The sequence below is a fragment of the Erythrolamprus reginae genome, chromosome 2 (genome assembly GCF_031021105.1).
Source record: "Erythrolamprus reginae isolate rEryReg1 chromosome 2, rEryReg1.hap1, whole genome shotgun sequence".
Lineage (NCBI taxonomy): Eukaryota > Metazoa > Chordata > Lepidosauria > Squamata > Dipsadidae > Erythrolamprus > Erythrolamprus reginae.
In genome coordinates, this window is record NC_091951.1 from 340,904,961 (window position 1) to 340,921,590 (window position 16,630).

Here is a 16,630-nt window from a genome sequence, read left to right on the forward strand (position 1 = left end):
AACTAAACAATGCCGCTTGGTGGGACCCAGGGGAAGAGCCTTCTCTGTGGCAGCCCCGGCCCTCTGGAACCAACTCCCCCCAGATATTAGAATTGCCCCCACCCTCCTTGCCTTTCGTAAGCTCCTTAAAACCCACCTCTGCTGCCAGGCATGGGGGAATTGAGATGCTCTTTCCCCCTGGGCCTTTACAATTTCCTGTGTGGTATATCTGTATGTATGTTTGGTTTTTTATATTAATGGGGGGGTTTTAAATCATTTTTAGTATTTATTGGATTATTATTGTACATTGTTTTATTACTGTTGTTAGCCGCCCCGAGTCTTCGGAGAGGGGCGGCATACAAATCTAATAAATAAATAAATAAATAAATGAATGAATGAATGAATGAATGAATGAATGAATGAATGAATAAATAAATAAACAAACGCTACATGCCGGGCTCGGGGGGGAGGTCCTGGATCACCCTATTTAAGGGTGGTCCGAACAGGACCTCCTCCTTGCCCGGCTGCATCCCGAAGCGAACACCTGCCCGCCCTCCGCTATCTTACAGTGTGTCTCGAAGAGGTCGCTTCAGGGCCGAATAGGATTTTTTTGCAGCTTCCCCTTTAGAGGCGGCCGTTTTTTCGCCTATTCCACACTCATGGTATGGATGGACTGGTTAGGGGGTGCGGTGCCATCTAGATATTTGATTAATTTGGCTTCCCTCTGGTCACTGGGGTTTGGCAGGTTACGGGAGGAAATGGGCAGTAGGAGCAACTGTGCATGCTCCTTTTGGGCATCTTTTAAAAGGATGATGGACCGCCTCTCTCCATGAACTATAGCTTGGTACAACTTTGGGGGTTGGAGAGAGGATGCCCATGAAACTCACTGAATCCAATTGCCCTCGGGGATTGGAGGGTGAGCTCCTCCCACACGATGAAGGGCGTGGCTCGAATCCAGGTGAAGGTGGCTACCTTCACCTAGTTCAGCAAGGAGTTATGCCCAATAAGTTGCCCAGGAAGGTTTTGACAGAAATTTCCGCCCCGTTAGTTTTTGGCCTCTGCAGGTCCTTTATTTACAGTTGAATTTGAATTATTTAAATATTTAAATTTACGTATTTAAAGTTATGTTATTTAAATTTATGCTAATTTAATAAAGTGACCCTATATTTAACCCATACACTGTCTCAGCGTCTTTACTCCGCTTCCGGGGCAATGTTTAGTATGCAATGATGTTTTCAGCTTCTAGGACAGTGATGGCGAACCTTTTTTTCCTTGGGTGCCAAAAGAGCATGTGTGCCCGCTATTGCGCATGTGCAAGTGCCCACACCCATAATTCAATGCATGGGGAGGTCGAAAACAGCTTCTCCCAGCCCCTGGAGGCTCCCTGGAGGCTGGAAACAGCCTGTTTTCAAATTTCTGGTGGGCCCAATAGTTTATTTATTTTATTTTAATTTTTTTATTTATTCATTTGTCCAATACACAAATACATAGGAAGAAAATAGACATGTGGTAATGTATATAAGGGTAAAAGTGAACTTAGAGGACAGGATATATGAAAGGAAGAGAATATATATGATAGGTGAAAGAGAGGAAAGACAATTGAACAGGGGACGAAAGGCACACCAGTGCACTTATGTATGCCCCTTACTGGCCTCTTAGGAACCTGGAGAGGTCAATCGTGGAGAGTCTAAGGGAGAAGTGTTGGGGGTTAGGGGTTGACACAATTGAGTCCGGTAATGAGTTCCACGCTTCGATAACTCGATTGTTGAAATCATATTTTTTACAGTCAAGTTTGGAGCGGTTCGTATTTTGATTCTGTTGCGTGCTCTTGTGTTATTGCGGTTGAAGCTGAAATAGTCATTGACCGGTAGGATGTTGCAGCATATGATCTTGTGGGCAATAGTCAAATCGTGTTTTAGGCGCCATAGTTCTAGGCTTTCTAGGCGCAGGATTGTTAGTCTGTTTTCGTAGGATATTCTGTTTTGAGTGGAGGAGTGAAATATCTTTGAAATATCTGGTGAAATATCTTTGGACATTTTCAAGGGTGTTGATGTCTGAGATGTGGTATGGGTTCCAGACAGATGAGCAGTAGTCTAAGATGGGTCTGGCAAAAGTTTTGTAGGCTCTAGTCAGTAGTGTGAGATTGCCGGAGCAGAAGCTACGTAGGATCAGGTTAACAACTCTAGAAGCCTTTTTGGCGATATTGTTGCAGTGGGCTTTAGCACTTAGGTCATTCGATATTAGTATTCCAAGGTCTTTTACTGAGTGTGGGTTAGCAGAGAGAGATTGTTTATTCAGTTCGTATGTGCGGTTTGGCTTGTGTTTCACCTTTTCCAGGCTCTGAAGGCTTCCCTGGAGCCATGGGAGATTAAAAATGCCCTCTCCCATCCCTCCCGGAAGCTCTCTGGAAGCCAAAAATGCCCTCCCAGAGCCTCTGCTGAAACCAAAAATCAGATGGCCAGCACACATATGCACACTGGAGCTGAGCTAGGGCAGCAGATATGGCTCTCTGTGCCCCCTGTGGCACTTGTGCCATAGGTTCACCATCACTGTTATAGGCCGTTCATCTTCATCACAAACCTGTCACCTCATGGAGGTTGAGCGCACATCCATATTGTCATTTTCTTGCTCAAGAATAATTGAGCACATTGTTACAAATGTGAGTAGGATGGAGTTAAGGAGGGTGAGTAAAATGCAGGTAATCTGCAGGACCCAGGGGAAGAGCCTTCTCTGTAGCGGCCCCAGCCCTCTGGAACCAACTCCCCCCCAGAGATTAGAATTTCCCCCACCCTCCTTGCCTTTTGTAAGCTACTTAAAACCCACCTCTGCCGCCAGGCATGGGGGAATTAAGATTCCTTCTCCCCCTAGGCCTTTACAATTGTATGCATGGTATGTTTGTATGTATGTTTGGTTTTTTATATTAAGGGGTTTTTAATTCGCTTTTAGTATTGGATTATTATTGTACATTATTTATGACTGCTGTTAGCCGCCCCGAGTTTTCGGAGACGGGCGGCATATAAATCCAATAAATAGATAGATAGATAGATAGATAGATAGACAGACAGACAGACAGACAGACAGACAGACAGACAGACAGACAGACAGACAGACAGATAGATGATAGATAGATAGATAGATAGATAGATAGATAGATAGATGATAGATAGATAGATAGATAGACAGACAGACAGACAGACAGACAGACAGACAGACAGACAGACAGACAGACAGACAGATAGATGATAGATAGATAGATAGATAGATAGATAGATAGATAGATGATAGATAGATAGATAGATAGACAGACAGACAGACAGACAGACAGACAGACAGACAGACCGACCGACCGACCGACCGACCGACCGACAGACAGACAGACAGACAGACAGACAGACAGACAGACAGACAGACAGACAGACAGATAAATAAAATAAATCTCTCAAAGGTGCTTTTTCAAAATAAAACTGGACTATGTGGTTTTTTCTCCCTCATTTGAGGAATAAGATGTTGCACTTCTCACCCAAGAGGTTTTATCAGTTCATCATTGAGACAACCATTACTGGATGATTGAGAATCTCCATAGACATTCATCCAGGTAACTCACAATCTGAAGCAAAAACTTATTTATTGATTTTATTTATTGATTTTACTTATTTATCAATCAAGTATAGGATAGTAGTTTATATAAACATAACAGAAAGTAATGATAAAAGAGGACAGTAGGAAAGGGACGGTGCGCTTATGCATACCCTTTACAGACCTCTTAGAAAAGGGGGGAGGTCAACTGTAGACAATTGAAGATTGAAGATTTTGTGGTTTGGGGAAGAAACCACAGAGCCAGGTAGTGAATTCCAGGCATTGATCACTCAATTGCTGAAGTCGTATTTTCTGCAGTCGAGTTTGGAGCGGTTTAAATTTAGTTTGAATCTATTATGTGCTCGTGTGTTGTGGTGGTTGAATTGAAGTCATTTACAGGAAGGACTTTTTGGTATATGATTTTGTGAACTATGGTTAGATCAGTTTGGAGGCGACGTAGTTGTAAATTGTCTAATTTCAGTATTTCAAGTCTGGAAGAGGCTGTGGTCTACTGTGTGTGTGTGTGTGTGTGTGTGTGTGTGAGAGAGAGAGAGAGAGAGAGAGAGAGAGTTTGGGAACTATGCTAAGACTCTTCATGCAGATGGTCCCACGCTCACTCCAGATCGAAGGATCAACCACAATCTGGAGACATCCAATCAGAGAACCCAATAATAAACTAGCTGATAAATAACCTCTTCTAACCAGGAATGGACTGCTCCAGGTGATCCTCTAGCAAAGATTCTGCAAGGTTCAGCAAACCCCCAAATCCCACTGGTGGCCTGCCCCTCCCCTCCCAGGTGTCTCCACTTGGCCCACTTTGGATGCCAGGTATGTGTAGGGTAGGCACAGAGGCCTGGGGAAGGTGAAAAATGAGCCTTCCTGAGGTTTTGGAAGGCTGGAAATGAGCCCATTTCCTGCTTTCAGAGAGCCTCCGGAGCCTGGGAGAGGCTGTTTTTGACCTCCAAGAGGCTTAAGGAAAGTCTTCAGAGCCCAGGCAGGGTGACAAATGGGACTCCTGGAAGTTCCAGAAAGCCAGAAATGGGCCCATTTCCAGTTCGGATGGCCTTCGGAGTCTGGGGAGGGCCAAAACGTCGCCACCCATTGTAGTGCAGGAGGTTGACTAGACTATACCCACCATGGCCATACCCATCCAGCAATCAGGCAGAGAAAACATTACTAAAATTTTTGAATCCCACCTGTGCTTTTAACCACCACTCACTACACCGATCATTTATTTTTTTGTTTCAACTTTTTTACTGAAAGAGTAGTAGATGCTTGGAACAATCTTCCAGCAGACGTGCTTGGTAAATCCACAATAACAGAATTTAAACATGCCTGGGAAAACAGATATCCATCCTAAGATAAAATACAGGAAATAGCATAAGGGCAGAGAAGATGGACCATGAGGTCTTTTTCTGCCGTCCATCTTCTATGTTTCTATGTTTCTAACTTGAAGCATTTCAAGCAACTCAAGCAAACACCTACACACACAATACAAAATACAGTGGTACCTCTACTTATGAACTTAATTCATTCTGTGACCAGGTTCTTAAGTAGAAACGTTTGTAAGAAGAAGCAATTTTTCCTATAGGAATCAATGTAAAAGCAAATAATGTGATTGGAGAAACCACAGGGAGGGTGGAGGCCCTGTTTTCTCCCAGGAGATTCCTAGAGAGGCCCCACGGAGGCTTCTCCCCATCTTTTCTGGCCCTGTTTCCTCCCAAGAGATTCCTAGAGAGGCCCCATGGAGGCTTCTCCCTTCCTTTTCCGGTTACAGTTTCAGAGGCTCGGGTTTGTAAGTGGAAAATGATTCTTGAGAAGAGGCAAAAAAATCTTAAACACCCGGTTCTAGAAAAAAATCTAGAAAAGTTCATAAGTAGAGGTGTTCTTAGGTAGAGGTACCACTATCTTTGAAAGTTGTATATTCTGTAGTTCTATATAAGAATAAACTTGGTACCCTAAAAAAAGTAATGTGTGTTTTTTGTTGTAGAGTTCTACATCTGCTATATATGGATTGTTATCTACTCTAATTTCAAAAATCTGTTTATGCAGGGCATTTTTACTGCTGAAGTTGCACTCCCAAAAGAAAGTAATTTATAAAATGCAAAATAAAACCCAAACAACGAAACTCACTGATAGTTAAAACAGAAGTAAAAACCACAACTAACTGTTAGCAAATAAAATGAAGCAACTGCCAAGCAAGGACAGTTTTTAAAAAGTAGCTGTCATAATGAGAACATTTTTCAACGCAGAATTAAGCCACTGCATACGGGACATTCAGCAATAACGTGCTGCATAATGTATATCTAAACACTTTGTAATTGCACATTATCTTGTACATTGAGAAATAATACGTTCCACACTTATCTCCACCAAATAGATTGTGGTGTTCTTTATGCGCTGGTTCTCAACAGGAATGTGAAGTAGCTCAAAGCATCACTTGCGGGAGCTAAATGAATCAATCTATTTCTGCCTTGAGTCAATTTTGCATATGTTAGTGCACTTTTTGTATCACTTTACTAGAAAATACATAATATTTTTGCATCGTTCACCAATGGACACAGATTGAAACATAATTGCAATTAATGCCGTATACATTCATCCAGAATCAATGCATAACATCACATGACAAATCAAAAGATTGACGTTGAAAATATCACTTTCTTTTTAATTTTTTTAAAAAAATAAAGCCAGTTTCTTGTGATTCATTTTTCTAGAAAAGTCATGTTTCCATTGGTGCATTGTTGACCGAAGGAACCCACAGTAGCTTACAAAAGCTTGTGCCTTTAAACAAAACATGTTAGTCACAAAGGGCAGTAATGGGCAGCCAAAATTTTTACTGCCACACTGTGGGTGTGGCTTATTATGTGGGTGTGGCTTGATGGTCATGTGACTTGGTAGGAGTGGCTTGACAGCCATGTGACCAGGTGGGAGTGGCTTGAACGATCGTCATTGTTCAAGTGAACTGTTAAGTCCTCAACTTACAACCTCACCAGTGTCGCTCGCTGGGGGGACTGGGAAGCTAGGCAAATGGGTGCTGATAGGCTCTTGAGAAAAGAGGGGGAAGGAAAAGGGCCCCCTGCAACTCCTGCCGGTGCTGGTCTCCATGCCTCTTTCTGAGGAGGAGGAGGATGGGAGGGAGAGAGATTTAAAAATATCGGAAAGTCGAGGGAGAGTTACAAGGTTATTATTGTCACACAATGCCTTTTCATCTCAGCTGCAAGCAGAGTGAGTCTTCGGAGAGGGACGGCATATAAATATAATAATAATAATAATAATAATAATAATAATAATAATAATAATAATAATAATAATATAAAAACAACAACAACAAAACAACTATTATTATTATTATTATTATTATTATTATTATTATTAAGTTAGTTGGGAGAAAGATCAAAAGCAACATGAGAAAATATCATTTTATTGAAAGAGTAGTAGATCCTTGGAACAAACTTCCAGCAGACGTGGTTGATAAATTCACAGTAACTGAATTTAAACATGCCTGGGATAAACATATATCCATCCTAAGATAAAATACAGGAAATAGTATAAGGGCAGACTACATGGATCATGAGGTCTTTTTCTGCCGTCAGTCTTCTATGTTTCTATCATTATTATTATTATTATTATTATTATTATTATTATTATTATTATTGTTATTGTTATTGTTATTGTTTTGTTGTTGTTGATAATAATAATAATAATAATAATAATAATAATAATAATAATAATAATAATAATAATATCAAGGGGGAAAAACTGCAGCCCAGACCACTATGATGCGGCTTGGCTTGGCTCTCCTTTTTTTCTCTGCTGCTGCTGCTGCGCACTCTTCTCTTTTTTCCTCTTTCTTCCTTCCTGGCCTCGGGAGGTGGCTACATGAGGCTGAAGGGGAGCCAGGCAGGAGAGAAGGAAGCTCGTCCAAGGCCAGGAAGGAGGAAAGAAGGAAAAAGCAAGGAGCACAGACGCAGCAGTAGCAGCAGCAGGGAAAAAAAGGAGAGACCAGCCAAAACTGGTAATCCCAGAAGTGACTGCCGCCAATCAGCTGGAGCTAGGCGCGCAGCTTCATTTCAGCTGGTGGAACTGTGTTCCACCCCATCCCCCCTGCTGCCCACCCCTGGTGCTACCATACTCCTGATTTTTGGCACAAAATGAGCATATCTGCTGATAATAATTTCAATACAAAATGCTTGTTAAATGTGAAGGGCATTAATTTGATACTTCTCATAGAAATTTAGCCACAAAGGGGACTGAGGCCCTTTGTATATCTACTTAAAAAACAGATATTAATTTACTCAGCTCTCAAGTACATAACATTGTAATGCCTGGTAGTTTAGAAAACTATTCACACTGAGCAGTGTTTTTCAAACTTGGCAACATTAAGATGTGTGGAGTCTGGCAGCTGAGGTTTATACTTCTTAAAGTTGCCAAGGTTACGAAAAATTGCTCAAGAAGATTAAGAAGACCGATCCAGTTCCAGGCACTGCATTTTAAGCATTGATACATGATTGTATGTCTGGAGTGAAATGCTTCCAGTTCAATTGCGCCTGTTGGTTGTCGGGGAGCAGGACACCATCATTTGGGGTTTTTTACCCTCTGCGCATGCCAAAGTGTTCTGTGGATGTGCAGAGGGTAAAAGAACACAAACAGCAGTGTCTGGGCAGGTGGGAGGAACCTCATGCTGCTTTCGTGACTGGCTCCCTGATGACTGACAGGCACAGGAGCATTTCACCCCTAGTGTCTAGTTTTGTGAGAAGAAGGAGTGACATAATTAGCTGTATATGAGAAAATATTATTTTACTGAAAGAGTAGTAGATCCTTGGAACAAACTTCCAGCAGACGTGGTTGGTAAATCCACAGTAACCGAATTTAAACATGCCTGGGATAAACATATATCCATCCTAAGATAAAACACAGAAAATAGTATAAGGGCAGACTAGATGGACCATGAGGTCTTTTTCTGCCGTCAATCTTCTATGTTTCTATGTTTCTAGAATGGTATAGGGTAGAGGTGTCAAATGTCGATTTCATTGAGGGCTGCATCAGGGTTGTGTTCAACCTTAGAGGACTTTGGTAGGTGTGATCAGGGTGGGCATGGCCAGCTCTATGTCATTCATGTCATAGGCACCTGTGGTGGCAGGAGTGCTCTGCTAGCAAAAATGGGTTCCCAAGCTCCATTTTCAGCTGCAACGGCCTCCTGCAACCCTCCACCAATGAAAACAGAGCTTGGAAGGGACACACATGGCCTTAGTTCCATTTTTGCTTGCAGAGGCCACCGCAGGCTGGTCCTTCACTTGTTATGTATCTCCTGATTGGGTAAACCTTTCCCCTTAAGCTATTGGTTGTTGTTGGGAAGCTTTGTTTGCGCGGGATCGTTACTGCTCTATGGTTGGTTGTCCTGTTAGTTAGTTGAGAGTATAAATAACCTGTCAAAGGGGATTTTCTCTGTTCTGTTTACTGATCGTTAATAAACCATCGTTACTGCAAACTGGCCTCTTGGGCCTTTCTTCCGACATATCATCACCATTTCCAGGTTGGCCCCATTTGGAGAGGGGCGGCATACAAATCCAAATAATAAATAAATAAAATAAATTTGCCAAATCTAAGCACCCTCCAGGCTGCATCCAGCTCATGGGCCTTGAATTTGAAACCCCTGGTATAGGGCCTCCTGTTTGAGCTGGGGGTTGGATTGCAAGACCTCCAAAGTCCTCCCAACTCTATTATCCTGTTATTAGGGACAAATGAGCAAGCAAGATGATAATGAAAGAAATTGTTATGACGAATGGCTGGAGTTACTAGCAGTGTTCCCTCTAATTTTTTTTGGGGGGGGTGGGCGGAAAAGTATAGTGTTTGAACGGCAGTCCCTTTGGGACTGGGCGGCACAGAAATAATAAATAGATAGATAGATAGATAGATAGATAGATAGATAGATAGATAGATAGATAGATAGATAGGCAGGCAGGCAGGCAGGCAGGCAGGCAGGCAGGCAGGCAGGCAGGCAGGCAGGCAGGCAGGCAGGCAGGCAGGCAGGCAGACAAAGAAAGAAAGAAAGAAAGAAAGAAAGAAAGAAAGAAAGAAAGAAAGAAACAAACAAACAAACAAACAAACAAACAACCCTGTTTTGCCTCAGAGAATTTCAAAATAAAATACTGTACTGTGTGTCTATAACAGTGAGCTCATCATAGGGCAACTCTATCAATATCAAAATGCCACTTAAATAGTTGAGCTAGTTTCAAACTAGATTTTGATTTTCTTTCTCTCTTCCTTACTCCCATTTTTTTTCTCTTTTCCTTCCTCTCTTTTTTCTATCTGTTTCTCTCTCTTCCTCTCTCTCTCCTTCCCTCTCACTCTTTCCCTCTCGGCTTCTGGGCAGGTTTGGAAAACTCTGAGTTGATGATGATTTTTAAGTGAGCGATTGCTCACTGCTCAGCTTAGAGGGAACTATGGTTACTAGGTATGTTTAGCCTTGGGAAGATAAAACTGCACGAACCCTTACTTCAAGTGCCTGAAGGGCAGTCATGCAGAGAGGAAAGAGCAGAATCGTGGCGAATTTTTCCATAAAACAGGGAAAGAATTAAGAGTAACACATAACCTTACCTGATAAAACTCGTACTTCCGCTTCATTTCCAGTTCTTGAACTAGCAGGATTTTTGGCAAGGCATCTATAGATCCCACTGTCCCCTACTTGAATCCGACTGATTTGTAAAGATCCAGAAGGCAAAATGGCTACTCGAGTGTCACCAGGATTCAGAAGTAGATCTTCTTGGTTCCTCTGCCAGTGGACTGTAGGCATAGGTTCACCTACAACTTCGCACTTTAATAAAATGGTGTCACCTGCAAATGCTGTAACAGAGTCTGTCTGGGACAGAAACCTCAGTGGACCTGCAGAAAAGAAAAGATAATTAAAATTAAGGAAGAATGTAAATCTAAAAGATACACATATGCACAAAAATACACGTTGTGAACTCCAATACTCTGGACATTTTAAAGAGGAGATTGAACTGCCACTTGACTGGTGTGCTATAGGGTTCCTGCTCAGGCAGGGGGTTGGACTTGATGACCTGCATGGTCCCTTTCAACGCTAACAATAACTAAATAATTAAATAACTAGATAACTAGATAACTAGATAACTAGATAACTAGATAACTAGATAACTAGATAACTAGATAACTACATAACTAAATAACTAAATAACTAAATAACTAAATAACAACTAAATAAATAAACAAACAAACAAACAAACAAATCAATCAATAAATATCTTATTTATTTATTAAAATTATATACCAGCCATTTCACCATGACATAGTTTGGGACAGCTTACAACATGAATGTACACAGAATTTATAAAATATATTATAATATTATAGTAATATTATAAAACATTCTTTATTTTTATTTGTTGTTTTGGAAATTTAGTTAATTGCCTTCTGATAGAAGAAGACAAGACATAACCAGAGGGAGAGAGTAAAGAGAGAAATTAATCTGGAATCATTATGCTGCCACAAAGGATCCAAGACTAGCCCCTCTTGAATTCCATTAACTCCTATCTAGCACCAATTTAATGCTGACCAAGAGTTGACTAAATTATTGTGTATATTCATGAGCAATAAATCAATTTAATTGGAAATTAATTGGGTGTGGTGGTCCTGATTCTTCGTACCTGAAAGTTTCAGCCAGAAATTATTTTCACATATTAGTATAGTAATAAAGTAATATTCAGCCTTTCAACTGAGATTTTGTGATAATGCCATTCTTTAAGATATAATTCAACTAAAAACCATTAAAGTCCCAGGTTAAAACCAGATCATTTATTTTGTGTGATATATTTTCTCAACGTTGAGAGACTATCACACTAGAAGTGGTTGATCGATTAATAGGAACTCCCACCTCTCCACACTTACATTCTGCTGTTTCTTACATCTTCACCTTTTATTTTTAATTGTGATTTGTACTTTCATTATGATCTTAGTGTGATTTCATGTGTGTGTGTGTGTGTGTGTGTGTGTGTGTCTTTATTTTGAGGCTGTATGCTGCTCATATTTGTCTTGAAGCAAGATAGGCAGCAAGCAAATTTAATAAATAAAATAATCACCCCCAAAACAACTGGAGCATCACTTGAGCATCACTGGCATTGACAAATCACTCAAATACAAAAGACAGCTTTACTCATAATGGCTTACATCCTGCAACTGTCATGCCCCAGCATATAACTTTTATATATTGTTGTTGTTCTCTAGCCCCATCTAGTGGCCGGAGGGACAAAAATAGTTTCTGCATTTGCACAGAAGCAAAAAACAAGATGGTGGCACCTATAGTGTCCCTAAGAGAGCCAGTTTGGGAGCATGGCAGGCCTGGGTCACTGCCAGTTCTAGGGACCCAGGCTACCAAGTTCATACCGTTTCCGTAGAAATGGTTCAAACTAGGAGGAACCCAACATATGACCTGTTCTGTCTGGGTCACTCCGGAAGCTATGACCAACCCAAAAAGATAAGCCAGACACACCGGTAGAATCCAAACACAGTTTTATAATGGTAAAGAGAAAAGAAGCCAACAGAAAATGTCCTTACAAATCAGGAAAACACTGGAACTGAAGGCAATTGTTCATACAGAAACACAGGATCCTTAATGCAAAGACGAGGCTGTAGATAACAGACATACACCTCCCACTGGTCTTCGAGACTGCTGGGCCACGAGCCAGGAACAGAAACTCTGAGAGACAATGCAGCTAACAGCAACTCCACTCTGATAACACTCCACACTGCTGAAAGAGTTTGCCTGCCTTATAAACCCTTCTCTGCTAATGAGGACCACACCCAACCCCCTGGTGTTCCTCATTCAATGCTGATAATATTTCTTCAATTGATTCCTCCTTTGATCTATGTGTCTCTGTCGCATACTAATGATAGCTTGTGCTTCGTTATCCAATGACTCCAGAGACTCCAAGCTACTGGCTTGAGAGAGCCCCTCCCCAGGGCTCCCAGGGCGTTCTTCCTCATCACGTTCTTGACTGTAATCTCCCCTGTCCAACTGCCCAGAACTCTCCTCTTCGCTCTCATCCTCCCCCGGGCATGGAGCCAGCAGAGACGCAGCTGGTCTTTCATCTGACTCAGCCTGAACCACAACATGACCTTATATACTATTATTATTAAGAATTCATCTTGATCTGTGGCATATAATATCCAAGGACGAACCCACATCCCACGCATAGAGCATTGGTGGTGAGATTTAAATTGCTTGCATTTTTAAATGGTTATGTTCAGCAGTAATTTAATACTGCCTTTCTTGTATTTGGTTCTCATTATAAGTATCCCTATTTTCCCCAGTTTCACCATATCCTGTTCTTTCAATAAAACATTCAGCTCAACGCACATGGTCTGTTTTATTGGAGGACAGGTGGGTTTAACTGCATGTTCAACTGCACACAGACTAACGTGTAGCATGGACAGAACAGCAACAATACTTCTAACACAGCGGTCCCCAAACTACGTCCCGTGGGCCGGAAGCGGCCCGCTGAGGTCTTTTAACCGGCCCACGGCAGCACACGAGATTTTACCAATTGATATAATAAGCTCCAAAATCTCCTGTCCACTCAACGTGGTCAGCTGCTGATCAAGGAGGAGGTGGAGAGGCAAGAGGCGGGGAGGAAAGCGGGCCTGCAATTGGCCCCTTTCTTTGCCGCCTTTAGGGAGAGAAACTGCTGCTGCCCTATGGCAGAGCAACAACAGTGTGAGAGATACAAAGAGGGAGAGTTAGAAAGAGAGTGAGTAAGAGAAAGAGAGGAGAGAGAGAGAAAGAAAGCAAGAGAGAGAGAAAGAGAGAGGGACAGAGAAAAAAAGAGAGAGAGAGAGAAAGAGGGAAAAAGGAAGAGGGAGAGATGTAAAGAGAGAGAGAGAAATGAGAAAATGATGGAGGGAAAGAACGAGGGAGAGGAAAATGAAACAAATGAAAGAAAAGGAAGAGGGAAGAGAGAAGTGGAGAGGAAGGAGGGAGGGAGGGAAGGAAGGAAGGAGAAATGGAGGGAGTTTGTTGATTTAAGTTTAAATTTACTTGTTAATAAAGAAGTATAAATTACTTTATTACTTAATTATTAATTACTTAATTATTTAATTACTTATTACTTCTTCTTTATTTTAAATATTGTATTTGTTCCCATTTTGTTTTTTACTTTAAATAAGGTATGTGCAGTGTGCATAGGGATTTGTTCATAGGTTTTTTTTATAGTCCGGCCCTCCAACAGTCTGAGGGACAGTGAACTGGCACCCTGTGTAAAAAGTTTGGGGACCCCTGCTCTAACATCATAAAACATGAACATCTGCCTAGCCCAAATCCTGGTAAAGGACTCTATAAGCAGACAATATGCAACATCTAGTTTAAACATGTGATTGACTGCATGACAAATCATCATCATAAAAATCAGAGACAAATTATCCAAGATCCTTCTGATAAATGCTCTTAAAATAAAAGAAGTCAAATCCTCTTGGGGGGCAGAGGAAGCTTGGTTTGTTTAATTGGGAAGAATTTGGATTAAGGAATTATTTAATAGCCATTTTAGAATAAATTAAAGTAAAGCTTGCAGAAATGCATCAGAAATGTATCTGGTCCCAAAAGAAGCAGTGTTATTGGATGATGTAATATACCACACTCTCCTATTTTTTTCTCCAGATTTTATCTGTCAGATGATGTGAAACCTGCCAATTTCATTATATTCAAAATTGTGCTTTAACAAATAATAATCTAATACAATTCGTCAGTCTAGTCAAAGGATAGTATTGGTAAGGACAACAAATATGGGGTAAAGATTAAAAGAAATTTCATAATGATAAACATTATTTGTCAGCAGAGATTATTTGCTGGAGGCATTGAAGAAAAAAAACACAGAATTACCATCTGCTAGGGTAGAAATACAATAAAGTAACAATGGACCATAGGAAAAAAAAATCTGTGATGAAATTTGAAGATATGTAAGCAAAATATCTGGGCTCAATTATAGCAGTGATGAGTACAAAATTGAGAAATCTGAAAAACCAAAGTGGGTAGAAATTATCCTGAAGATAATCTAGTTTTGTGTTCACTAAGAACAAACCTCATTTAGATGGCACATCACCCATCAGTCAAGAAAAGATATTTATTTATTGTATTTATTTATTTTGTCCAATACATAATACACATTGAAGAGAAAGATATGTAATAATATAAGTAAAGAAAAGAATAGAAGAAAAGATATAAAAGTATAGGTGAACATATTTGAAAGGAAGAAAAGATAAATGAGATAAGGAGAGACAATTGGACAGGGGACGGAAGGCACACTGGTGCACTTATGCACGCCCCTTACTGACCTCTAAGGAACCTGGAGAGGTCAATCGTGAATAGTGTAAGGGAAAAATGTTTGGGGTTAGGGGTTGACACTACTGAGTCAGGTAATGAGTTCCACACTTCGACAAGTCGGTTGCTGAAGTCATATTTTTTACAGTCAAGTTTGGAGCGGTTAGTATTAAGTTTGAATCTGTTGCGTGCTCTTGTGCTGTTGCGATTGAAGCTGAAATAGTCATATGATCTTGTGGGCAATACTTAGATCGTGTTTTAGGCGACGTAGTTCTAAGCTTTCTAGACCTAGGATCATAAGATGATATCATTATCATCTTGTACAAAAAACATTTTTGTACAAAAACATTCTTGTACAAAAAACATTCATAGTACTTTTTCAAAGACTATAGGCAGTTTACACAATCAAAAGAATCTTGTACGAAATTCCACCTCTCTTGCATCTCCCTAGCCCAAACCAAAAATGAAAAGAAATATTTGAGGGGCTAGTACAAAGATGAGTAGGTCAACCAGGGGTGGGTTCTTCCCAATAGCACCAGTTCGCCCGAACTGATAGCGACAGGCTGATGACATCACGTGGGTGCCGCCATCTTGTTTTATCTTTTTATTTAAAAAAAATTCTTCTGAGCATGCACAGAAGCAAAGTACACAGCACTGTGAATGCAGATGCCATATTGTTTTTGGATTTTTTATAATTTAAAAAATTGGATTTTTAGCATTGCACAGTACCAGGAGGTAACAAAATGTCCATGAAGTAAGTTAGAAACTACCCTATTTTCCAAAACACCAAAAAGAAAGCCATGTAACAATGGATGGAAATTAACTAAGTGCTGTGGTTAGCTCTGGCCCAGCTCCTGCCCCAAGGACTGTGGATGTAGGGGAGACATCCACATGCTGCAGGCCTGTTTTTCCCCCGGTGGAATCTGCTGATGAAGGCTCCTCTGACCAAGAAGACATGAGTGACAGGGAGGAGGAGAGTGTGGCAGACAGCTCAGAAGGAGATCAATTATCTAGCTCCTCCTTGGATTCAGAACAAGAGTTAATGATACAGCCACGCATGCGGAGAGCGATGCATAGGCAACAACAACTGAGAGATTATTATCAAAGAAAATGAGGCCACCTGTGGTTGGGTGGGGCTGTGGTAATTAGTGAGGCTGCTATAAATAGCAGCCTGTGGGTTTGGCCATTGTGGAGGATTATCTGATTGTTGTGTTTCGTGACTGCTTTACTGACTTTGACCTTTTGGGTGCTGATTTTTCCCCGCTTTGAAACTAAACCAGGGCAAAGTGTGTTTCACTTTGTGAAAGAAGAAGGACTGTGAATTGCCTCACAGCTGCAAGATAAGTATCACAGAACTGATAAGGGACTTGTACAAATTACCAGTTTGTTTGGAGATGAGTGCTCTTTGCTATACCAAAAGAGGGCTTGGTTTAAGTGAATTTTCATTTTAAAGAACATTGTTTTGAATTTTCAAATGTGTGTGTGTCTGAAATTTGTACCTGTGAATTTTTGGGAGGATTCTACCAGAGAGCTCGACAGAACACTAAGGAGGGAAGCAACTGAGAACCAAGGAGATAGTATTTCCTAACCGTGAGAACATCCAACCAATGGGAGAGTTACTGTTGTGGGTGCGCCATCACTGGGGGCTTTCAAAAAAAAAACCCTGGACAATCATTTATCTGAAATGATGTAGGGTCTCTTGCCCAAGCAGGAGATTTAACTAGAAGACCTTCAAAGTACCTTCCA

General features: G+C 40.9%; 1 protein-coding gene across 1 annotated transcript in view; it reads right to left on the reverse strand.

Moving 5' to 3' along the window:
• DCC (DCC netrin 1 receptor) overlaps positions 1–16,630 on the reverse strand; it is a 927,153-nt gene that overhangs the window by 755,794 nt on the left and 154,729 nt on the right. Inside the window, exon 3 of the mRNA XM_070736918.1 lies at positions 10,156–10,440. Coding sequence (XP_070593019.1) covers positions 10,156–10,440 — 285 coding nt within the window. The remainder of the gene's footprint in view (positions 1–10,155; positions 10,441–16,630) is intronic.